This window comes from Sus scrofa, chromosome 6, assembly GCF_000003025.6.
Source record: "Sus scrofa isolate TJ Tabasco breed Duroc chromosome 6, Sscrofa11.1, whole genome shotgun sequence".
Taxonomy (NCBI): Eukaryota; Metazoa; Chordata; class Mammalia; order Artiodactyla; family Suidae; genus Sus; species Sus scrofa.
This window is the reverse complement of record NC_010448.4, coordinates 3,242,712-3,266,120: the sequence shown is the minus strand read 5'-3', so window position 1 is coordinate 3,266,120 and position 23,409 is coordinate 3,242,712. Positions and strand designations below refer to the sequence as shown.

The 23,409-nt window shown below is 62.2% G+C and overlaps 2 protein-coding genes across 13 annotated transcripts in view; one reads left to right on the top strand and one right to left on the bottom strand.

Annotated features, from left to right (window-relative positions):
• GSE1 (Gse1 coiled-coil protein) overlaps positions 1-21,954 on the top strand; it is a 413,470-nt gene extending 391,516 nt beyond the window's left edge. For 4 of the 11 annotated variants that reach the window (XM_021093708.1, XM_021093715.1, XM_021093713.1 and 1 more), the window contains 13 exons: positions 2,261-2,433; positions 2,792-2,989; positions 3,413-3,604; positions 4,010-4,323; positions 5,203-5,527; positions 7,921-8,534; positions 9,610-9,722; positions 9,917-10,187; positions 11,545-11,655; positions 12,427-12,792; positions 14,556-14,831; positions 17,223-17,326; positions 18,232-21,954. In XM_021093708.1, the coding sequence (XP_020949367.1) occupies positions 2,261-2,433; positions 2,792-2,989; positions 3,413-3,604; positions 4,010-4,323; positions 5,203-5,527; positions 7,921-8,534; positions 9,610-9,722; positions 9,917-10,187; positions 11,545-11,655; positions 12,427-12,792; positions 14,556-14,831; positions 17,223-17,326; positions 18,232-18,366 (3,192 nt within the window). In that variant the 3' untranslated portion in view covers positions 18,367-21,954. Of the gene's footprint in view, positions 1-2,257; positions 2,434-2,791; positions 2,990-3,412; positions 3,605-4,009; positions 4,324-5,202; positions 5,528-7,920; positions 8,535-9,609; positions 9,723-9,916; positions 11,656-12,426; positions 12,793-14,555; positions 17,327-18,231 lie in introns of all 11 variants that reach the window. The other 7 variants (XM_021093712.1, XM_021093707.1, XM_021093710.1 and 4 more) reach the window with 6 other exon arrangements.
• Positions 13,381-23,409, bottom strand: part of GINS2 (GINS complex subunit 2) — a 34,086-nt gene continuing 24,057 nt past the window's right edge. The window contains exons 5-6 of one of the 2 annotated variants that reach the window (XM_003126817.4): positions 17,992-23,348; positions 13,381-16,838 (exon numbers count right to left, since the gene is read on the bottom strand). In XM_003126817.4, the coding sequence (XP_003126865.1) occupies positions 23,223-23,348 (126 nt within the window). In that variant the 3' untranslated portion in view covers positions 13,381-16,838; positions 17,992-23,222. The remainder of the gene's footprint in view (positions 16,839-17,991; positions 23,349-23,409) is intronic. The other variant, XM_021093716.1, reaches the window with a different exon arrangement.

The window sequence follows — 23,409 nt, the reverse complement described above, 5'->3', positions numbered from 1 at the left end:
GAGTCCCTTGGCTGGGAGGGGAGGAGGGGGCCTCATTGGCAGCCTGAGCCCAGGTCACCCCGTGTCCTGTGGGCACAGGACTCAGCATTATTGTGGGAGCTGCCCTGGTACCAAGGGGGCTTCAGGCTCCAGGTACTGTGTCCCCATCCAGAGAGCGTCTGAGGGCCATGCTGCCCCTTGTCAAGACCCCCCCCCGCCGCAAGACCTCGGGCACCGGGCCTCTCCACCCCCCTGTGGCCCCAGGGAGGGGCAGGCCAGGAGCAGCTAGAAGCTTCCAGCCTCTTCAGGGCCTTCTGTGCTGGCCTGGCCCTGTGCCAGCAGGCAGGGAGGGGGTGGGAGGGGGGCCAGCCAGCCTGACCTGAAAACAGCCCCTGGACGTTAATGTCGCGGGGAGTGACGGTTGGCGCTGGGTGGGGCAGCTGCTCTGTGTGACAACGCCCCCCACCCCTGTTTACGTCTGTGCATGTGTCCCCGCTGCTCTGGGAGCTGCTCCTGGGATCAGCAGACAGGGAAACTGAGGCATGGGGCAATTACGGGACGCGCCTGGGGTCTCCAGGACCAGACGGGAGCCCACCCTGCCCCGGACCCGAGGAGAAGCGGTTGCGGGGGGCGCTCTGGGCCCCCTACCCTGACCTGAGGGCCGGTGCACATGTGGTCCCCTTGACACCTCCCTCGTGACAGCCCCTCTGGGAGGGCAGACAGGAGTCCACGCCCTGCGGGGACCTCGCCGTGAGCAGAGGGGCCGCGCTGACACGTGGGGAGGAAACAGATGTTGCCGCTCATTAAAAATTCCAATCAGCGGCCTGTCTCCTTCAATTACTGATCGCGGCTGTCCTCTGGGGCGCGGGGAGGCGAGGCCGCCGCCCGGCCCCGCGTGGTTGGTAAATACGCCTGATGGATGGGCCCTCCTGCTCCGCGGTGTCGCCCTCTGCCAGCGTGGAGGTGGTCGGATCATGGGGGTGAGGCGGGGGGCCCCGTGCGGTCTGTCCCTGGCCACCCACATGGGGAAGCAGGTGAAGCGGGGGCCCTGCTGACCCCACTCCCGACTCCGGCTGGAGGAGGAGGGGCAGCCGGGGCGCAGGGCTGAGGGACAGAGAGAGGGTGTCAGATGGGGACAGGCTCTTGTCACCGCCCTGTGTACGGTGGCCATGGCCAGACATGTGCTGATTCAGCCTGGAGACAGGGGCTCTTGGTGTTGAAGGCCCGCCTGCTGGAAACTCCAGGGCTTCCGGGCGCACAGACCTGGGTCCAGGCCCTGCTTTGCTGCTGCTGATCAGGAGCAGCCGACACCCGAGTCCATCTGGCCGAGGAAGGGCCTGGGCCGGCGAGGTCCTCACTGCCGGCTGAGCAGGGCTGGCGGCTGCTCCGGAATCCAGAGCGAGGGCCCCCCGGCTGCCCTTAAGCGCCTGCGTCTGCCATGGGGCTCCTTTTTGGCCACATACCTCTCCGTGGTCTGCTTTCTCCGAGCTGGATGCAGACGTACCTCCTGGTGGCCAGGGGTGGCAGGGGCCGGCTCCTCCCCTTGCTGCCTCCGGGAAGCCCCTCCTGGTTTCTGGGGTCTCCACCCCTGGCCAGGCCCCAGGCCCTGCTCTCTGTCCTGGAGACAGGCCACAGCCACAGTCCCCACGGGTCGGGCCAGTTGAGGGCCCTCGGCTGCCTGCTCGGTGCCTGGGTGCCCGGGGGTTTGTCGGGGGAAGGCTGGCATGTTCAGCCTGGGGGGGCTGCACCAGCTCTCGGCCACGTCCTCTGTGGGTACCAGGGCCAAGGCGTCTGTGATGCGGGCCGGTGGCTGTCCGCACAGGGGACGTGGGGATGGCTGTGCGTGCCTGATGCTCAGTGGGCGGGGGCCGCGGGTGGTTCTGTCACTCCCGCTGCAGCGCAGAGCTCTCTTCCCAGGCTGCTGGGCCCAACTCTGAGTAGGGAGCTGGTGTGGCCCTGCTCTGCTGCGTCCCCCGGGCCCCCCCGTCTTGGTGGCCCCGTAGGATCTTGGAGGGTCCATGCTGGTTGCGCGAGGGGAGAATAGGCTGCAGGTGGTTCCAGTGCAGACCTGCCTGTCTTCCTTCCGTTCCGCCTCCCGCGCCACGTGTGCCGCAGGTTTGGGAGGAATGCCAATGTCAGGAAGGGACAGCTCCAGGACGTGCCTGCAAGCCAGCCCCTTCTTCTGGGTCTGGAGGAAGGCTTGGCTAGCCTCGTGGGCGCCATCTGACCCGGCCACCAGCCTCCTGCCCACACCCTGATGCGCTGCTCTGTCCTCCAGCAGGACGCTGGCTCTCGGGGCAGCAGCAGCGGCCGGGAACGCCTCATTGTGGAGCCCCCGCTGCCCCAGGAGAAGGCGGGGGGCCCGGCCATCCCCTCGCACCTGCTCAGCACCCCCTACCCCTTCGGCATCTCCCCCAGCTCGGTGGTACAGGACTCCCGCTTCCCACCGCTCAAGTAAGTTTGGGTTCAAGGCCTGGGGTGGGGCTGTGGTCACCCCGTCAGCACCTGCTGGCTGTTTCCACGCTGAGCCCATGGCTGGCAGCGTCACCTGCCAACCCTAAACCCCCAGCCTTACTTTTGCGCCAGGGGTCCCTCTGGGCTGTGGGTGGCAGGCCCTCTGGTGAAGACCGCAAGGGGCCAGGGTGGCCCAGGTAGCAGCAGCTGCCCACCTCTGTGCCCTGGGCCTCCGGCCAGGCCCCGTCCTTGAGAGGGGGTCGAGGGTGGAGGGGGATGCAGAGTGGGATACAGGGAGGTTGACCCGTTTCCCAGCCTGGCGCCGGAGCCCCGCCCACCTCCGTCTCTCCACCTGCAGCCTCCAGCGGCCCGTGCACCATGTGGTGCCCCCCAGCTCGGTGACCGAGGACTACCTGAGGAGCTTCCGGCCCTACCACACCACCGAGGACCTCCGCGTGTCCTCCCTGCCTCCCCTGGGCCTGGACCCGGCCACCGCCGCTGCCTACTACCACCCCAGCTACCTGGCCCCGCACCCCTTCCCTCACCCAGCCTTCAGGTGAGCCCTAGGAGTTCGTCCCGGCAGAAGGCTCACCCCTCTCAGCTGCCCCCTCCCCAGCTCCCTTAACGGCAGCGTGCAACTGTTAATGCAGGGCACGTGGTTCCCAGTCAGAACCCCCGGTGGAGACGGTGCTGGGCCACCGCTCTGCGTGGCTGCTCCCCGAGTCCTGCTGACGGGTCTGAGTTAGGCTGTGGGTCTCCACCCAGCCTGGGCCGAGCTGTTGGCATCCATCAGTCTCCGCGAGGAAGGGGCTCTGGGACGTGCCTCTGTCTCCAGGGCCTCTGGGAGGCGCTGCGGCCGCCCGCCCTGCCCAGCGCGCTCGGAGCAGCCCAGTCCCTGGCCGGGGCACCTGGCAGTCGGGCTGCTCCTGCCTTTTTCCCCTGAAGGGCAGTGCTCACCAGGCCCGTCTTCCCGGCACAGGATGGACGACTCCTACTGCCTGTCGGCCCTGCGGTCCCCCTTCTACCCCATCCCTGCCCCCGGCTCCCTGCCCCCGCTGCACCCGTCAGCTGTGCACCTCCACCTCTCCGGGGTCCGCTACCCGCCTGAGCTCCCGCACTCGTCCCTGGCCGCGCTGCACTCGGAGCGGATGTCCAGCCTCAGCGCCGAGAGGTAAGCCCCATCCGGGGACAGGTGCCTTCGGCTCCTTGGGCGTGGCCGGCGGGCTCCTCGGCACCTGCTGCCCTCACTTCGAGGGCAGAGGGCGGGTGCTCCGAGGTCCTGGCTGGTGCCCGGCGAGGCTGCGTCCTGAGTCACCAGCCCAGGCTGTGAGCTTCCCGGGGGCCTTAAGGGAGTTTGTACACAGCTTTTGATCTAAGGGCCTTCGAGTTCGTAGGCGTGTTAGCAGAACCAGAACCTGGCTCGTCTCCCGGCACTGTTTCCAGGGGAACGCTGGGGTCTCCCGCCAAAACCTTGGGCTCAGGTGTCGGTGTCTGGCCCCGGGGGCTTCTCCCTGATGGACGGTCCCGGCCCCCGCACCCTCCGCGGTGGAGGTCACCGGCTCCCTGTGCCCCGCAGGCTGCAGATGGACGAGGAGCTGAGGCGGGAGAGGGAGCGCGAGCGAGAGCGGGAAGCCGACCGCGAGCGGGAGAAGGAGCGCGAACGGGAGCGGGAGAAGGAGCGCGAGCGCGAGAAGGAGCTGGAGCGCGAGCGCGAGAAGGAGCGGGAGCTGGAGCGCCAGCGGGAGCAGCAGCGCGCCCGCGAGAAGGAGCTGCTGGCCGCCAAGGCGCTGGAGCCGGCCTTCCTGCCGGTGGCCGAGCTGCACGGGCTGCGGAGCCACGCCACCGAGGATCGCGGCAAGCCCTCCGAGCAGCTGACCCCGACCCGAGCAGGTACCCAAGGCGGGGGGACTGTGCCCGGGGCGCTGCCCCCGGCCAGAGCCCGGCTGACCTTGTCAGTGTCCGGCTGTGAATGAGCCTGAGGTCCCTGCACCGGGAGCCGGCAGGAGTGACATTCCCAGGTTAGGGAGCTGAGAAGAGAGACTGTGATACAGATGCCATGGACGTAGATAACTGCCACGATGTGTGCCACAGAAACATGCAGCCACAACCTTAGGAAGTGATAGTTTGGAGGTTTTGGGTTTTGGCTTTTTTTTTTTTTTTTTTTTTTTTTGCATTTTAGGGCTGCACCCATGGCATATGGCAGTTCCCAGGCTGGGGGTCCAGTCAGAGCTCCAGCCGACACCACAGCCACAGCAACGCAGGATCTGAACCGCGTGTGAGACCTACGCCACAGCTCTCGGCAGCGCCAGATCCTTGACCCAGTGAGCGAGGCCAGGGATTGAACCTGCGTCCTCATGGTTCCTAGTCGGATTCCTGTCGACTACGCCACGATGGGAACTCCTTGAGTGTTTTTTTAACCTTAGTTTTTAGGCATATTTTGTTTCATTGTGAGTATACATAATCTCACTTTTAATAATAGCGAGTTTAACTGCTGGTGTGCGTGGCTCCCCCAAATTTGAGTCTGCTCTGCCAAGGGGGTATGAGCCTGCTCCGCACCCCTTGCCAGGAATGTCTCGGGACAAGGCGAGCCCCCAGGAGGCTCAGCTGACCACCCCAAGGCCTGCCGCTGTCCCTGGCAGCCAGGCCTGCATGCAGGAGCATCTGTGGGCAGCTTTCGTGTCTGAGCCGTGGCTGCAGGGCAGCGCCCTTCCCAGAGCCCAGGCAGGGCGGAGGGCTGAGACCCGCTGTGATGGCCTTTCTCCCCTACAGAGAAGCTGAAGGATGCGGGCCTGCAGGCGCCCAAGGCCGTGCAGCACCCCCTGCACCCGGCGCCCACTCCCCACCACCCGGTGCCCAGCCTCCTCTCCAACCATGGCCTCTTCTCGCTCCCGGGCAGCAGCGCCGCCACGGCCCTGCTCATCCAGCGCACCAACGAGGAGGAGAAGTGGCTGGCGCGGCAGCGGCGGCTGCGGCAGGAGAAGGAGGACCGGCAGTCGCAGGTGTCCGAGTTCCGGCAGCAGGTGCTGGAGCAGCACCTGGACATGGGCCGGCCCCCGGCGCCTGCAGAGACGGAGCACAGGCCTGAGAGCGCCAGGTGGGGCCGGGCACCGCCGCTGAGGTTTCATTTCGCCGCCCCTGCCCCTGCCACCCCCGCCAGTCTCGCCCAGGAGGGAGCAGAGGGAGCGGGGAGAGCAGCTGCTCGCGGGCGCCTGGGTCCGGAGCCCGGGCCCCTCCCACGCAGGACCCTGGGGCCCTGCAGAGGCCGAGGGACTTTTCAGTTAATAATCACATCTCTCCCACTCCCTCTGCCCAAATTTTTCTAAATGAGATGGCAACTGCCTTTAATTTTTAAACAAAAAAATTCATTGTATTGCTTTAGTAATTTAAAAAAAAAAAAAAAACACACCTAGTCCCCAGCCCCATTAGAAAGATTTTCCCAGAGGCCTTTGTGCCCACCTCTGGGACCCCTGGCAGGACCCCTAGTGTAGACACCTTGTGAGTTGGGCCTCTGTCCACCCTGGGGATTCGCTGCTGCCGCCTGTTGACCTGATTGTCACCTTGCGTCCCCTACCCCACCCTCCGTCCTTGCAGGGCTCTATCAGAAGAGCTGGGCTGAGACCCTCAGCCAGGGCGGTGGAGAGAGCCGGGCCTGGGGGGCCCTGGTTTCGGGGCCCCTTCCTCACTTGTGCATGGAGGAGGTTGAGCGGGAGGGCTTCCGAGCGCCTCTGCAGCGCGGCGTCCGTGGCGCTGTCTGGGTCCAGCTGTGGGCTGACCTGTGGGTTTTCTGGCTGTCACGGGTGCAGCTGGCCCATCCAGCAGCCCTGCCTCTGCATCCGCTGAGTAGGGTGCTGAGGGCATTTGCTTGGCTCGTTGGGTGTAACCGGGAGTAAACCATGGCCGGGCCCCTGGCTGGGTGTCCCACAGCCTCTGGCCTGCTCTGCTTGGTGTGGCCGCAGTGAGGTCCCCTCTGTAGACTGTCCCTTCGCTTCTCTGGGCCCACTTGAGGCCACACAAGGACTGGCTCATCTGCCTGTGAGCTGCCCTCTCTGCTCACCCCCCGGGGCTGGGGGAGCAGCCAGCACTCGCCCAGCCCTCCTGGTAAATTCAGGGCGCTCTGACCACTCCTGAGGATGTCTTCCTTTGCTTGGGGGCCCCGGGACCCCAGAACAGCTGTCAGGGCCTGTGCGCTGCTGTCCCCAGCAGGGGTGGCCTCTGCCGTAGAACCTGCTACAGGCCTGGGGGCAAATAGCGCCCCTGCCTGGACGGCCCCCTTGGCAGTGTGAACCGATGGTCCCAGGGCCTTGTGCCCCGAGCTGGACACAGCCAAGCTGTGCTTGACGCCAGTGCGTGAAATAGTTACCGCGCTCGCGGGTGTTACTCCTTTGCTGTTACTTAAGGACACGGAACGTCTCGACGCGGTTCCCTTCTGGGTCTGCCCAGCGGAGGTGCCGCAGCCTGGGCGGCTGTGGTTAGACGTCGCCCCCAGCCAGGCAGGGGGAGCCCTGAGAGCCTGGTCATGTGCTCCGTGGCCTCTGTCCCTTCCCCTTCTGGCCGGTCACCTTGGCAGCACGGAGCTTTCCCTAAGGAAGTAGGTCAACTTGGGGAAGACAGCACCCAACTGGGAATTTGGAAGCCGAATTTTGTTTTAAATGCACCAAGCAAAGAGTCCCTTAGTTCAGCTTGAGGCAAAGGTGCTTGTCTGATGGGAAGTCTACTCGGCTCCCTCGCTGCCTGCACGTGAGGGTTCGTGCTCAGCCCCAGCCGGGTCCTTGAAGACGCTTTGGGCTCAGCTGCTGCATGGGGTCCCTGCAGTTCTGACAGGGACCACCGGGGGTCAGCAGTGGCACAGGCCCACGCTGGCGGTGAGGGCCTCCAGGGAAGCGGGTCGCCCGGACCCTGGAGGCTGGTGCCTTGCTGCCGTGTGCGAGCACAGTGGGGAGAGAGGAGGCTGGCCCACCCTGGATGCCTGCCCCTCGCGGTGTCAGGGCATTGCCGTTGGTGCCAGGGCATTGCCGTTGGTGCCAGAACCATGTCTTGGTCCCTCTAACGGGTCTCCCCGTGGACAATAAAGATGGGGTCTCTCGTCACGGAGCTCGTGGGAAATCAGGAAGTGGTGGGCTGAAGTGAGCTGTCACAAGGTCAGGCTGAGAAGCAGGATGGAGCAGCCCACCCGGGGCCGAGCCCGTCTCTGTGCCCTCAACAAGCAGCGCCTGTCTGGAGCGCCACGTGTGCTCCCAAAAGCCGCTCTGCACGATCCTGCCTCGAGTTGCCTGCAGAGAGAGTGGGTCCCTGTGCTGTGGGGTGGAAGCCACGTCCACCCCCAGCCTGGTGAAGTGGCCCAGAGGCGGCCTGGTCACCCCCCTGGCTCCGGCTGCATAAGGGCACTCCGGTCTGGGATGCCCTGGAAGCTGCCTTGCAGCTGGGTGCTGGTGGGCGGCTGCTGTGCCCGGGCCCCTGTCACTGACGGCCGCTCTGCTCACTCCTTAGGCCGGGACCAAACCGACACGAGCCGGGCAGCCGAGACCCCCCGCAGCACTTCGGGGGGCCCCCGCCCCTCATCTCGCCCAAGCCGCAGCACCACTCCGTGCCCACGGCCCTCTGGAACCCGGTGTCCCTGATGGACAGCGCGCTGGAGACGCGGCGGGCCCCCGAGAGCCACGCCCTGCACAGCCACCCGGCGCCGTTCGAGCCCAGCCGCCCGGCGGCCGTCCCGCTGGTGAAGGTGGAGAGGGTCTACGGCCCGGAGAAGGCGGAGGAGGGGCCCCGCAAGCGCGAGGCCACCCCCCTGGACAAGTACCAGCCGCCGGCCCGGGAGGCGGGCAGCCTGGAGCCGCAGGCCTTCCCGCACGGGCCCGGGCCCTTCCTGGCCGAGCTCGAGCAGTCCGCCCAGACGGTCCTGGGCCAGCCGCGGGCCTCGCTCGCCCAGCCAGTGCCCTTTGGGGAGCTCGCCGGGCCCCTGAAGCCCGGCTCGCCCTACCGGCCCCCCGCGCCGCGGGGCCCCGACCCCGCCTACATCTACGACGAGTTCCTGCAGCAGCGCCGGAGGCTGGTCAGCAAGCTGGACCTGGAGGAGCGCAGGCGGCGGGAGGCGCAGGAGAAAGGTCCGGTCTCCCTGGGCGGCCCCGACCCCCGGTCTGGGGAGCCTGTGCCCACATTGGGCGCTCCCTTCTCCCGCTGTCTGGGGTTTTAGCAGCTCCGGGCGCAAGTTCGGCGGCCTTTGTGTCGCTGGACCCAGACTCCTCGCCTGTCCTGCTGTAGCGCAAACTGACCCGCAAAACCAGTCCCAGCCTGTCTGTAAAGACACAGACACGCACGATTAATAAATGAGCAGAGACGTATTAGTGAGACAGTCATAAATGCTAACAGTGCAGCTCGACAGGGTGTAGGAGCTGAGAGCAGCCCCGGGCCCAGCGGGGGCTCCTCTTCTCGGGCTTCCATCACGGTCACAGGCAGGTGGGCATCGCCAGGGGTTGGGGCGGGGCATCTGGCTGCCTCTCCTGCCCACCCCCGGCCAGGGGGAGTGTGGCAGTCTCACACCCGCACCCCCTGTTGGACCAGGAGGGATCGGAGTTCCAGACCGGTTTCTTTGGCATAGTGGTGAATTCAGCCTCTTCACCAGAAGCAGGGCTCGGGCCGAGTGAGTCTTGGGTTGCTGGTCTAGGGTAGATTTAGGGCCCGAGCGTGACTCTCCTCTCAGTGGGTAGCGCCCTGGAGTGCGGCCTTGGGTGCGAGGGTTCTGTTCTCTGCACGCGAGTTTTCGTGAGCACTCTGTGCCTCTGAGGGGCTGGGACCCGAGTGTATGTGTGCCCCCTGACCCCAGTAATGGGCCCAGGTGACTGCAGCAGGAGGGAGCAGGTGTGTAGACAGCCTCGGGCTGCCGTGGACGTGCCCAGGCCCGTGTGCTCTGTCTCTTGCCGGGGTCTCCACGCCAGCCCAGGGGACCGCCTGGCCCCTTGGGGACTGTGGATCTCAGGGAAGCCCGGTGCCTGCCGCCTGCCCCGCCCCCACCCCCTGGCAAGCCCCGGGACTAAGGGTGAAGGTGCGTTTCTGCCCGGGATGAGAGGCCTCCGGATGAAAGGCCGGTAGGGCCTGGCCTGGGGGGTGGGGTGTGCCCTGTGCACCCAGCGCGGAGCATCGGGGCCCCCTCCCGGCTCACTAACCTGCTCTTGCCACCAGGGTACTACTACGACCTGGACGACTCCTACGACGAGAGCGACGAGGAGGAGGTCAGGGCGCACCTGCGCTGCGTAGCCCAGCAGCCGCCCCTCAAGCTGGACACGTCCTCCGAGGTAGCTGGGGTTGCGTCGCCGCCGTCAGGCGGTGGGCTGGGCAGCTGGCACCCACCTCGGTGCCCACCTCGGGCTTCCCCACCTTTGCTGGGACGCCGCCAGGGCCCGCGAGGACCCCAGGAGGGGCCCCTGGGTCGGTGGAAGCACGCCACCGCCAGTGGTTTCAAACGCATCTGTTTTCTTTCCCAATCTAGAAGCTAGAGTTTTTGCAACTTTTTGGCTTGACCACCCAACAGCAGAAGGAGGAGTTGCTGACCCAGAAGCGGAGGAAGCGGCGGCGGATGCTGAGGGAGAGAAGCCCGTCGCCCCCGACGGTTCAGAGCAAGCGGCAGACGCCTTCGCCGAGACTGGCGCTGTCCACCCGCTACAGCCCCGACGAGATGAACAGCAGCCCCAACTTCGAGGAGAAGAAGAAGTTTCTGACCATCTTCAGCCTGGCCCACGTCAGCGCCGAGAAGAGGAAAGGTGAGGCCCGGCCGGCCTGCGGCGGGTGGGGGGCGCGGGGCTGGCTGAGGCCTCGGAGGCCGCCGGCCCTCGGGGTCCCCACGGGAGCAGCCCCTCTGCTCTCCCAGACATGCCCTGCTGCTCTTGGCTCACGCCTCTCTCCATCTGAGAGTCAGATCGTGCCGTTCGAAGCCCGTGTTCTCTTGCCTCATCCTGGGTAGAGGCGAAGCCTCGCTGATGTTCTGTGGATAAAGCTCCCGTGAGCCTGACGCTGCTCTTGTCCCTTGTCACCTCCCAGGGCCTTCAGCCACCGCCTTGCGCCCCCCCCCACCCCCACCCCAGCTTCTTGGTGGCGGGTGTTTGCTCTTGGTGGCGGCTCATGTGGCTGCTGGGTTTCGGGTTCGGACCGCAGGAGGCTTGAGGAGGTCCACTGTGAGTGGATGGCTTGCCCTAAGAGAAGCTTCCAGCCGGTCTGGCCACCCATGCTGGGGCCGACTCTTGGGCTGGAATCCATGGAGCAGAAGGAGCGGGGCCGTCTGAATGCTTTCTGGGGCGTCTGCTTCCTTGGTCGCGCCCCGCCCCTGGCTCGGTGCAGGCGTGCCTCGGGGGAAACGCGCCTTTTCTGGGGTGCACCCCCCCAGGTCTCCCCCGCAGATAGCCAGGCATCTCTTTCTGGAAGCACGTCCCAGTGCTTAGTTGGGATTCGGCTGCTCTCGCTAATGTGGCTCGTGCGTCGCAGCAGTTTCGTTTCTGAGCCTGACTGGTAAGCGGGAATGCCTGCTTTCCCTTCAGGGGACAGTGACACGTGAATTATCAGGCTAGCTTTGTTCGAGCCTCTTTCTGCCTGACTTATCTCCTAGAGGAGGCCACCGATGACGTGGCTGCTTCAGTTGTGGTCCGCGGGAGGTACCTGTACTGCGGCAGGAATTTGTGGCGTCGAATGTCTCGGGGCCTGTGTCCCGTTGCCCTACATGGCAGCCGTCGTGGGCATCTCAGTCGTGTGTCGGGAATGGTGGGGGAGACTGCGTCTGGAAGCAGTCTGTGCTTCGGGACTGGCGTGTGGCTTTTTGGGGCCGCTTCTTGTGTCGGGGCTGACGCTTCTGTCTTTTCAATCGGAACGCGTTTTCGGAAGACCTTAGCTACGCAGCACCCCGCACACGCGCCCTTCTCAGAACACATCGGAAACGCAAAGCCTCGCGGAATCTAGGCCTGCTCTCCGGGGCGGTTTCCTCCTCTGACCCCAGCCAGTTTCCCTGGCTTCGGCTTCTTGTTTGAAAGGATTCACGCCTGCCAGTCACGGCCTGGGCTAGACTCCTGCTCCCCCTCCCGCTCAGAAATGATGCCCCGTCTTGTTAACCTCAGGCTGCTTTTCTCCTAGACGAGGAGAAGCTTGTTGAGCTGCTCCATGCCATGAAGCAGAAGGCACTGTCAGCCAGGGCAGACCCGCTCAGGAGCTCTCCGAGGGACAGTCCCGCTGTCTCCCTGAGCGGTAAGGCCAGCCCGTCCGCCACCGCCCAGGACGGTCCCCTGGGCTGCGCAGGGTCCGAGGCGACCCCTCCAGGCTTTCTTCCTCCTGGAAACAGCGTGCGCTTTTCTGTGTGTCTCTCAAGCTTCCTGCACTCGGGAAGGTCTCCTTGGCTGGAAGACGAGCCTCAGCAGTCAGGGCTCCGAGTTCTGGGGGAGGGTCTCGGCTTGGGGCAGAGCTCCGCCCGACGGCCAGCGTAGCATCGTGGTGGCTGCCAGCCGTCTGCCAGTGGGTGGCCCAGGCCTCGGCACCTGTTGCTTCCGTGCTCTGCTCCTGTCCTCCGGCGTCTCTTTCCCACTCTCTCTGCCTTGCAGGGCCTCCTGCACCTGCTTCCACATCCTCTCTTGCTCTCGCGTGGCCGAGTCTCCCCCGCTGCGCTGCCGATGAGCGGGAGGTCTTGACGGCCCGCCCTGTTCTCAGCGCCTCCCTCGGTCTTTCTCGTCGGTCTTTCTTGTCGGGTTGGGCTCCATCCCTTCCTGCCTTTCGGCCTGAAGTGCCTGGCTTCTTCCTGCCGATTCTTCTTCTTTCCAGACGTGTTCCCGGGGCACCTTTCCCCATGGACTCGCTGCTGAAGACAGCCCGTCTTCAGACGCACGGTGTGCGCCGACCTTGTGCTGGGCGCCTCGGCGTCCCAGTCCTTCGCGCTGGGTTGTGGTGGCGCGCGAGCGCTGGAGCTCAGGGGCCGCCGGTTCACGCGCAGCTCCTGACACCGACCTCGCTTTCTGTCTCTAAAAGAACCAGCCACGCAGCCCGCCTCTCTGGATACGGAGAAGCCTGTGGGCATCGCCGCCTCCCTGCCTGACGTGCCGAAGGCACCGGAGCCCGCGAGACTGGAGCCGCTCCGGCCCCAGGAGCGAGGGCAGGAGCCGGCGCCCACCGGCGGCGAGAAGGCCAGGCTGAGCGAGACCCCCGGCGGCAGGAAGAGCCTGAGCATGCTTCACTACATCCGGGGCCCCGCGCCCAAGGACGTCCCCGTGCCGCTGTCGCACAGCGTCAACGGCAAGAGCAAGCCGTGGGAGCCCTTCGTGGCGGAGGAGTTTGCACATCAGTTCCACGAGTCCGTCCTGCAGTCCACGCAGAAGGCCCTGCAGAAGCATAAAGGTAACGAGGCCGCCGACCCCACGCCGCTCCCGGGCTGCTTGAGCGGCTGGTGTCCTTCCGGAGCGCCCCGCAGCCCTCAGGGCACATGCGGCGCCTGGCGAGCTCCTCAGAGGCAGGTTCTGTCTCTGCAGGCCCGGGTGGGGCCAGAGAGTGCGCCACGTGGGCAGGTGCCCGGGTAGGGCGGGCCTGCAGCCCACACCTCCAGGAAGTAGAGCAAGAGGGGCCATCTGAATTGAGCAACGCTCTTCCCTAGAGCAAGGACCGGCGAGGGGCCTTTCTGGCAAAAGCAGGACCCATGCCTTCTATAGCTGTGTGACTGCCCAGAGTTCCCCCGCCCCAGACTCGGCCGCAGTCCCCGTCCTTGGGTAACCAGACCCAGGAGGTGCAGTGATATGACGGTTGCTCGAGCCCCCACATTTGTGCCCCTTGGACCCACAGGTGGGAGTCACTGTAGGTCAGAGAACTGGAGTCAGCTCGTTTCATTCCCGCTGAATCAGAGGCTGAAAATGATTAGAACAGAAGCCTCAAGGATTAACTACCGAGTATATAGAAAATTTTTGAATACTTCAATAGCCAGGAGAAAATCATGTGGGTATTATGCCACAAGCATTAAAAAATTTTTATTGCAACTTACAAAAGCTGGTTAGGGAGTTCCTGTCGTGGCTCAGTGGTTAATGAACCCAACTAATATCCATGAGCGGGCGGGTTCGATCCCTGGCCCCACTCAGTGGGCTACGAATCTGGCATTGCCGTGAGCTGTGGTACAGGCTGCAGAGCAGCTCAGATCCCGCGTGGCTGTGGCTGTGGCTGTGGCTGTGGTGGTGGCCGGCGGCTACAGCTCCAATTGGGCCCTGTCACATGCTATGCGTGCAGCCCTAGAAAGACCGGGGGGGCGGGGGGGGAGTTTAGGTTGTAGACTCAGAGGTCTGACCCTGTCATTATCCTTCAGGTAAATTAATGCTGTCGGCAGAGATGACACCCAAAGAGCAAATGGCAGTGGTTTGGTAGAGATTTAAAGAAGAAAGATCCCTAGGTCAGGAGGCCTGCTCTATTGGATGTTTGTTGTGAATTTACTCGAATTTTACTTTTCAAGCAGTTCTGACTAGAAGCCGCGGTTAACCCCTCCCAGGCAGGCCGGAGGCTTTTCTGGGGCCTGAGGACCTCATGGCTCAGTGCACCCTTTCCTAACCTAACACCTGACAGTTTGCTCAGGATGTTAAGGCCCATCCAGGCCCTGCCCGTTTGAGCCATGCTACAGCCCAGACTGCCAAGGGTGCCATCCTCCCGGGGAGGCGGCTTGCCCCGTTAGTGCACCTGCAGCGGCGCCGTGCGTGAGGCGGTGGGGCCCTGGGGACGCGGGCCCTGGCAGCCAGTCCTGGTCGAGTGGGAGGGCATGCTGGGCCTGGAGTGCCTGCCTTTTGTGAGAGGAGGGACGGACACTTGCAGAGGGCCGCCTGAGGGCCACGTTCAGACCCACACTCTCACAGAACTGGACGTCAAAGCTCAGACCCGCCCGGCTGAGGTCATACCGGCTACGCATGGTCGAGCAGGTCTGCTGCTATCTCCTCATGGCTCTTGCCAGCGGTTCCTGATGCTGCCATCTGGTCTGGGAGGGGTACAGGCCTCGCCCTCTTTTTGTGTGTGTGTGTGCTGGGAGACCTGCCATTCCGCGGACTCTGCCGCCCCTTCTCCAGCAGCGCCCCCTGCCCCCAGCGCGGGGGCCCCATGTGCCCTGTGATGAGCTGCCTTCTCCTCCTCCCCAGGCGGTGCAGCGGTGCTGTCTGCAGAGCAGAACCACAAGGTCGACGCCTCCGTCCACTACAACATTCCCGAGCTGCAGTCCTCCAGCAGGCTGCCTCTGCCCCAGCACAATGGGCAGCAGGAGCCCCCCGCTGGCAGGAAGGGCCCCCTGGCGCAGGAGATGGACCCAGACTCCGAGGAGGAGGAGGAGGACGGGGAGGAGGAGGAGGAGGAGCCCCCCCGGCGCAAGTGGCATGGGATTGAGGCAATTTTTGAAGCTTACCAGGAACACGTGGAAGGTAGGCAGGGGAGGGGAAGCGGGCCGGGCGCCCACCACCAAAGGGAGAGGAAGCTTCGTCGTGCCAGAGTGCACTGCCAGCGTCGGGACTGTCTCTAAGGGATGGCACGAGGCACTGCCCATGTCAGGGAGGGCAGGCTCCTGTTACACGGGTCCTAGAATGTACAAATCTGGTCCACTTCGCAGAGCCTCCCTTAGCCGGGCCTGGTCGCCTCCTGAGCCCTCATGACGTGTGAAGAGTCTCAGGGTTATGGCACTTCCCCCAAGGGCACCTGTGTGCAGGGAGGAGAGCCCTTGTCTGCCACCAGAGAGCCACCTCCTCAGCTGGGAGCGCTCGCTCCGCCCAGCCTGAGGAGGCCCCGCTGGAGGGGGGCCGAGACCCGCCTTGCCCACATGGCCTCTGCTTGGGGTGAAAGGCTCTGTTCCCACCTTTCTCTGCGCCTTGTTCCTTCCTGGCGCTGCCTGCAGAGGCGTCTGTTATAGACACAGGCTGCGGCCCATGCGCTGGCTGCAGGAGCAGACAGGCCCCCCTGCCCTCCCTTCCCTAGCAGAACGGGCAGGGGGGCCGGTTTGGAGCTGAGCACTGACCGGGTGCTCGGAGGCCTGGCTCTCAGCCCCGCTGTGGTCCTGCTGCTCCGCCACCCTCACCCTGTAGGCAGCTCAGGGCGTTGGGTTGATGGGAGGTGGTGGACGTGCCAGCCACAGCTGGAAAAGCCAGGCTCCTGCCGCCTCCCAGCTCTCTGTCTTCCCTGTCATGAGGAGCTGGGATTTTTAGCATGTCGGTGTTGCAAAGACTACTTGCAAACAAAAGCAGTGCAGACCTCACCTCCACCGCCTGAGTTATCAACTCTGCTTCCTCTTCTCCTCCAAATGGAGTTCTCATTTCGAATCTCTCGTTCTGGAAGTGTGTATACACGCATCAGAAGGATATTTAGCAGTATTTTTATTGTGGGGGGCAGGTGTTACCATCTTCTCAGGCTGAGGTTTTGGGTGTTTTTGGGGGGAGTTCCTTCCCTGCTCTCAAGGACATGATGTTATAATTGTTACCTTCGGAGTTCTGCTTTTCTTGTGCCTCGAAGTTCGTTCTGTGGCTGCAGTCTGTGGTAGAAATCCAGCGCCCTCTTTCCCCCCCACCCCAGCAACCTGTCGTCCCGCTGTTGTACGGGTGCCCCCGTCCCCGGTGTGCCCGCTGTCCTGGATCGTGCGAGAGCATAGCAGCGCCCCAGGGTCTAGAGCAGCGCACCCGGACTTCTTTGCGGACAGCTCCGATCTTGGCCCTTGGCTCTCCCTGCTGAATTTTCGGATCGCCGCCTTTGTTCCACCCACAAGACTCGCGAGTTCGGTTTTCAGCTGCATGGAGTTTACAGACGCAGGGAGGATGGACGTACTGGATAGTGCTGCCATTCCCCCGGTGAACATGGCCTTCAACTGTCCCATTTTTGCTCCAAGAGCAGTTTACTTCCATCATAGTGGATTTAGTTGTGGGTATCACTTAGTTATTGCGGATTTTTTTAGTTTTTGTCACCCCTTATTCCCTAGATAATCATAGATGATCAGACCTATGCTTCGTTCTTTCCTTTTGCATTTGTATGCGTTTCCTTTTTCTTGAGTCACACTGCATTGCCTACCACCTCAGGCTCAAATAGGGGCGCCCCTTGGTGAAACTTGAGAAGCGCTCCAAGGATAAGCCCTCACCTTTCCTGCTGCGGGGATGGTGCGTGTGGCTGTGGAAATGGACGAGCGTGTCCTCTAGGCCTGTGGAGGTGACAGCCTCCCGTTTTTCACCTTTCGGTGTTCCCCTTCCGTGCTGAACCTGTTGGTGCTTCTGAGACTTTTTTCCCTCTGTGTCCTCAGCCGGTATTGCTCTTTCGTTTTGCTCTGAGGATTGTTGGGGTGTCTGGAACATCCCTCAGGTAGCCTTTGCTGGTTTCCATTCTCTGAAACACTTCATGTAAAGCAGGGATTTATTCTTGAAGGTTTGAAGTAACTCTCGTTGAAACCAGGCTGTCTTTTGGAAAGGCAGAGATTTCGTTTTACTAATTAAAACTATACTTTATACATTTCTAACAGCTTAAAAGCTTTCAAGCCCCTAACCCCTTATCTTTTTTATCTTTCTTTTTGAAAAATGCAGTTCAAGGCTGTAAATTCACTCTTAATTACTTCCTCATCGCTATCCTTGAAATTGCCTTTTGAGGCTGGCGCCCTGGTCTTTCTTCCACTGGCTTGAATTTGCTTTAGCCACACTTAGCCATTTGCTAGCACGACAGAAAAGGCCGGGCGCCCTGGGGTCCAACGGAGAGGACCTTGCTGGCTGCACAAGCCCAAGGGGGACCCTCACCAGCCCTATGGCCCCTGCATGCTGGAAACGTGTCAACGTCACTTGTCTTTCCAGAGCAAAACCTGGAGCGGCAGGTGTTACAGACGCAGTGCCGGCGGCTGGAGGCCCAGCACTACAGCCTCAGCCTCGCGGCTGAGCAGCTTTCCCACAGCATGGCGGTGAGTCTCCCGGTGGCGTGTGGAAGAAGGGAATAGAAATTGGCTGCTGGGGGGGTTTCTTAAATACATCACGCTTGCCTTTCAAGTTTGGGTACAGGAACACCCACACAGGGCGTTCCCTTCGTGGCTGAGCGGTTAAGGAGCCCAACTAGGAACCATGAGGTTGCAGGTTCAATCCCTAGCCTCGCTCAGTGGGTTAAGGATCCAGCATCGCCGGGGGCTGGGGTGTGGGTCGCAGATGCAACTCAGATCTGGTGTGGCTGTGGCTGTGACATAGGCCGGCAGCTGCAGCTCCAATTCGACCCCTAGCCTTGGAGCCTCCATATGCCACAGATGTGGGCCTAAAAAGACAAAGACAAAAAAAAAAAACCCACCCCACATAGCATGTTTTGAGGGGAAATCCTGCTCCTGTGCGATCAAAGCTTGGCGTCCTAAGGGGAGATTCAGGAGTCAGCCGAAGGCCCCAGGTTTAGCAGAGTTCCGCTCCGGGAGGGTGACGAAGCTCTTTTCCCTGCCGCCGAGGGACATGAAGCCCTGTCTCACCCTCCCTGCCTGTGATTTGCTAAGGAGCAAAGCTGTTGAGGCCAGACGGTCCCCCACACACCTGCAGGCCCTGCAGCCTTAACCCCCCTTCCTCCCAGCCCGCAGGGAGGGGGCAGGGGCACCTCTCGGCTGTGGGGCCGGGCTGGTGTGGGCACCTCCGGCTTGAAGCTGCTTCTGTGGGCATCCAGGCCTTGGGGGCACAGCTGGACCGGTCCTTCCCGAGGCCGAGGCTGCTGTGGGCCAACCCGCCCTCTGCCGCCCAGCATGCGCAGTGCTGAAGGTCGGGGGCGCGGACCCAGGCGCGCAGCACAACCGAGAGAGGTCTGCAGGCGTTTGTTTTACACGCGTTTCCTTCTCTCCAGGAGCTGAGGAGCCAGAAACAGAAGATTGTTTCAGAAAGGGAGCGCCTCCAGGCCGAACTGGATCACTTACGGAAGTGCCTTGCGTTGCCGGCCATGCACTGGCCCCGGGGTTACTTGAAGGGGTACCCCAGGTGACGCTCCGTCGCACGAGGCCGAACCTAGAGTAGAGAAATAGTATCTATTTTATTACCTTGAATATTTAATATTTTTCACTGGGAGGTTTGAAGCTTAAAACAATGAGAATGTGCCATGCATGAAGCAAAGGATTCCAGGCCCCAGAAAAAGAACGGACTCGCCTCGGCTTCCAATGCCATTCAGTCGTCTTGGTCATCAGCCAGCAGCCACGTAGACGCCCCTAGTTTTTCTTTCTGGAGGTGGTTTTAGTCTTTCCCCACGTCATCGTTGTTCAGCTGAAAGCGGACGCTCCGTCACCAACACTAACACGTGGTCCTCTCTCGCCCCTGGGGTTGTGTGTTCCGGAGTCTGGAGCAGGAGCGGCCGCTCGGCTCCCGCTGCGGTGGGCGCGGGTCTCGGTCCTCGGGGCCGGAGGGAGGCCTGCTCCAGCTCCCGGAAGGTGGGGTGCGTTTTAAGTTAAAGGGCTTATTTGTTTCAGTTACTTTTCCGGAAAATTCCCTTCCAAGCACCAGGTCCTAGGAGCACACAAAGCAGCCGTACTGAAGCCTCAGCCCAAGGCTTTTCCCCGGAAAAGCTCTCACCTAGAGAGAAAGCCCATCAGCCAACGGAAGGTACCTTTTTGTCACTCCACGGGCACACGCGCAGAGCTCTGTGCGTGCGTTGAGTCACAGCCACGGATCGTTCCTGCCGTGGGGGGTGTTTTCATACAAACGTCAATTTTGAGAGAATAGTCAAAGGTGCTTCAGCCTTGTACTGTGTATATATATTAAAAAACAAAGTTTTGTATGTTTTTATTACTTTAATTATTGTTATAAAAAGCCTGCCATTTTTAATATGTGGTTTGGGGGGATTTTTGTTGTTTTCCTGTTTGGGGGTTTTGTTTGTTTTTTGTTTTGTTTTTCTGGGCAAAAAAGAAAAAAAAAACCCTTGCTTTTAGTGTTTGTACTGCTGCTGGTCAGGACATTAAAATACTGAAGTGTTTTTAAAAATTAAAAAAGAAGAAAAGTAAAAGAGCTTACCACTGGCGCCTATGCGGTCGCTTCATTTCCGAGTTGCCACCAGAAAGTGCCGTGGAGCCGCCACGCTGCCGCTTCCCTCCTGCTGGCCCCTCCTGGCTCCGGATGGCCGAGAGCCCCTGGGGCCCGTTGCTGTCCAGCGAGGAGGGGCGGCTCGAGGCCCTCTGCGTGCCGTCACGCGCGCCCAGCACAGCACCCAGCCCCGGGCTTTGCTCAGAGGCCCTTTCAGGAAGTGAGCGGTTTCTGTGCTAGGTTCTAGGGTGTCTCACAGCAGTCGGAGAGCAGGTGCAGAGTAGAAACGTTAGCGGCTTTTTTAGAGGCAGAGCTTTGTAACAGCCTCAAAGTGGGGTGAACAATGAGCAGAACGTCTCCCCCTCTTGCACCTGCCGTGACAGGCACAGGAGCAGCTGGACAGGGATGACCCGTGTGAAGCCTGGGGCGGGGAGAGGCGGGGGCTTCCCTCTGAGCCCACTTATTGCTTGTTCAGGCAGGGTTTGAGCTCAATCAAGAAGGCATCTCTTGCCTGAAGGGCCTGAACCAGAGACCAGAGCAGCCAGGGGTCAGTCAGCCTTGGGGGCGAGGGGAGGAAGCTGGAGCCTTGCACTGCGGGCGCCCCCTGCCCTGGGCTGGGGCCAGGGCTGGCGGACTGTCAGGAAGGCCACTCACAGTGAGCAGGGCCGTGCCCTCAGCCCCAGACCGCACCCGCGCACGACAGCTTGCTGGCAGATGGCGCTGCGTCGCTTTCTCTGTTCCCACACAGTTTGCATTGTCTGCCTGCCAGGAACCTTCCAGTTATTAGCAAACGCAGACAGAAAGTGCCGCCAGTATTATCAGCAGTCTACCAGCGCCTTCCCCGCTGCAGAAACGACAGAACTAAGGGCTGTTCTGGGGCCGCCTCCCCTGCACAGACGCAGAGAGCACCACGTGCCACAGGTGGGGACAGGTGTTCAGAGGGCGCCCTGCTGCCAACGATCACAGGAAGGCATCGCTGCTTTCCTCTGCGTAGAGCCTGCTTGCTGTCTCCAGTCTGAAGGCTGCGCAGTCCCATCCTGGGCCCCGTCCTCCCCTCCAGCCAGAAGGCCTTTGGGTGCCTTGGCGCCCCAGCTCGGGGGTGGTCCTGGCCCAAGGCAGAGGGAGGAGATCCGCTAACTTGATGGGGAAGCAGAGCACAGAGCTCACCTTGAGGGAGCTCCCTCGGCTGGCTTTCCTGTTAGGGGAGGAGTGGGGGGTACAGGGGTTCAAGAGGTGCCTTCTCCAGGCGGAGGCTGTGGCACTGAGCTGATGCTAACTGCCCTCCCCGCCTCCCAGCTGCTCCTGACCCTGCCTCCCTGCCCGCCACCTCGCTGTGGCGGCCTCCGAATAGTCTCGGGCTCAAGAAGTAATATGACAATCAAAACCTAGATAGAAACCCTGGGACAGATGAGGAGACCAAGAGGCAAGAGCGTGTCTCTGGAACACAGAAGCACCCACGCGACACGGGGCCCAGCCGCGCTCCTAGCACTTCCTAGTCTTAGGATCTGAAGGCACTGGCTCGGAAGGAGCAGGGCCGCGGCGGAGGTGGGGCTTCAAGTCGGACGCGTGCGGAATCCTGCAGGCTCCCTGTCGGGCTGTGTGCGAGTCTGAGAGGTCAGAAGGGCGCCTCTTTGTCTCGAGTTGGACGGGGGAGCTCGTGTGTCAGTCTCTCCACGAAGACGGTCCTCCCTGGCCTCGAGTCTTCCCACAGCGCCTGGAAGACGGCGGCCACCTGCCCCCCGAAGGGACGTCTTCCAAAGCCGGGTCATGGGACTCTGCCTTTCCCCAGACCTGCCACCGCACAGCCCGGCCCTCGGGAGATGAGGTCTTGTTTCATAGAATCAGAACCACACAGACGTACGTGACCAAGGTAGAATTCGCCACCCTTTAGCCTGTATCCCAAAGGCAACGGGACACTTAATTGGCACTGGCATTCTAACTGATGATACCCTCAGGGAGATGCAGAGAATATGAAAAGGAGCCACACCTATGGCAAAGCAGCAAAACAATCATCACAGGAAATCTTCAGTTTCATCAGGTAGCTCACAGGGCTGCCAACTCTCCCAAGTCAAATTGGGTTCCCCGTCCCTCCCAGCCACCCTGTCGAGGGCAGACAGTTCCCGGACCCGCCACCAGGTAGAGCGGGTCCACACAGCCGACTCGGTCCCCCGAGTGTTTCTTGGCCACCGAGCAGCACTCCCTGTGCTGCGTCCAATAACCAAGCGATGACTTTGTCCGCCCTTGCAGTAGCCTGTCCCCAGCTTTCTGACCCAGCGCTTGGCTCAGACTCCTGACCTCTGCCCTGACCCAAGGACGACCGTGCTCACCGTGGGTCACCCTCGCCCTGCCTGCCGCTAGAACACCCAGCACGCGGGAGGAGGGAGGAACAGAGCCTGGGTCACTCTGGGGCAGTTTAGATGCTGTGAAGTTAAGCCTGTTGGAAGTGTACTTGTTGGAGCTCGTTGTGCTGTAACATTGTTTGTTGACTGTAGTGTTAGGTAGGTATGAACGTATGGCTGTAATTTCTGACAACATCCGAAAATAAAATCTTCCTAAATCATCTCGAGAGAGAAAATCTTTTTTATGTTACAGTAAGGCCCAAAAATAAAAGTAACAGCCCAATAATTGCACACTTTACAGGTAAAGGGTGAAGACAGATTCGGCTATACCTCGGCTGGGTCTTTAGGAGCAGGGGCCAGGGGGCGACACCTGAGACACGCAGAACGCCTGAACCCTCACCGTCTAGCAGATTCCCCACGTGAAATCTGAAGGGCTCTGCATCCGAGAAAAGGCCAGTCCTGTCACCTCTTCAATGGCGGAGACCAGGTCCCCTGGGTCCCAGCTCCGCCCTGCCTGGCCCTTCCGTGTCCACATACACCCATCATCGATCCGGCGGTCGGTCTGCAATGGACACATGCTCCACTCACCTCAGGTCTGGACGGAAACTCTGAAGGGCCAATAGCAGCAGCGAGTCTCCAGGCTCAGCTGGTCACGCACGGCACTCTTTGGAAAGCCCTAGATGGCCTGCTACCGCTTCTGACCACGGGTCCCCGAACCTGCTCACTGCACCACGAGACACTCACTTCCTCTCTCACCTCGGTAAGGAACTGGGCAGTTCTGGAACGCTCGAGACGACCATTTTCCTCCTGGGGTCAACTGACCCCTCACCTGCGTCCTCCCTGAGCCCGGCGGGGGCCCACGCCTGCTCTGGCACCGGCTTCAGCCTCACGCACGCACCCAGGGACACGGATTATTTCCCCTGACTTTGCTCGCGCTCAACAGCAACGCTTTAGACCAGAGACAGCCGGGGTGCCGGTCTGCCCACTCGGCCTGGTCTGCCAGGTCTGCCCCGTGCGTCTGCTCCTCCCCCAGGGGAGCTAAGCAGGAAAAACCCGACAGAGCTTTGGGCCGACCGCGCCTTTATTGTGCAGCAGGGCTTAAAAGATCGACGCGCGTCGCCGGCACCAGCCACGCAGCTGCTCAGCCGCTGTGGGTCCAGCCCCTCTGGAGGAGACTCGGTTGAGCCCGGGGATCAGGGTCAGAGGAAAAGAAAAGGCCGAGGCCGCATCACCACTCCGACTGTATGTGTCCTTTCAAAGCAACATGTGACGTCACCACTCACCCGCACGGGACGGCTCCGCGCAGGGGACCGGGGCTCTGCCAAGGCCGCCTCTGTCCCCATAGAAGGACAGCCGGCTCCCAGACACAGACATGCAATGACAGAGGGGCCGGGGGACGGAGCACAAGCCTGCGGCTCTTCAAGAACGTTCGAAGGCCATCCCGGCCGCAGGGCGCTTTTCCTCACGTTCAGCCCGCCCGCCGGTGTCCCTACAGGTCCTGAGTGGGGGCGCTGTCGGCGGGCTGCAGGTTCGTGCGGAGCTTGAACATGTGGCTGAGCGCCCGCGTGAGGAAGGCGCCGCCGGCGTTGACCTCCATCAGCGTCAGGTTGTCCAGCTGAAACACAGGGGAGCAGGGGCTTCGTTTCGAGAAAAGAGGTACAGTCCACCAGATGGAA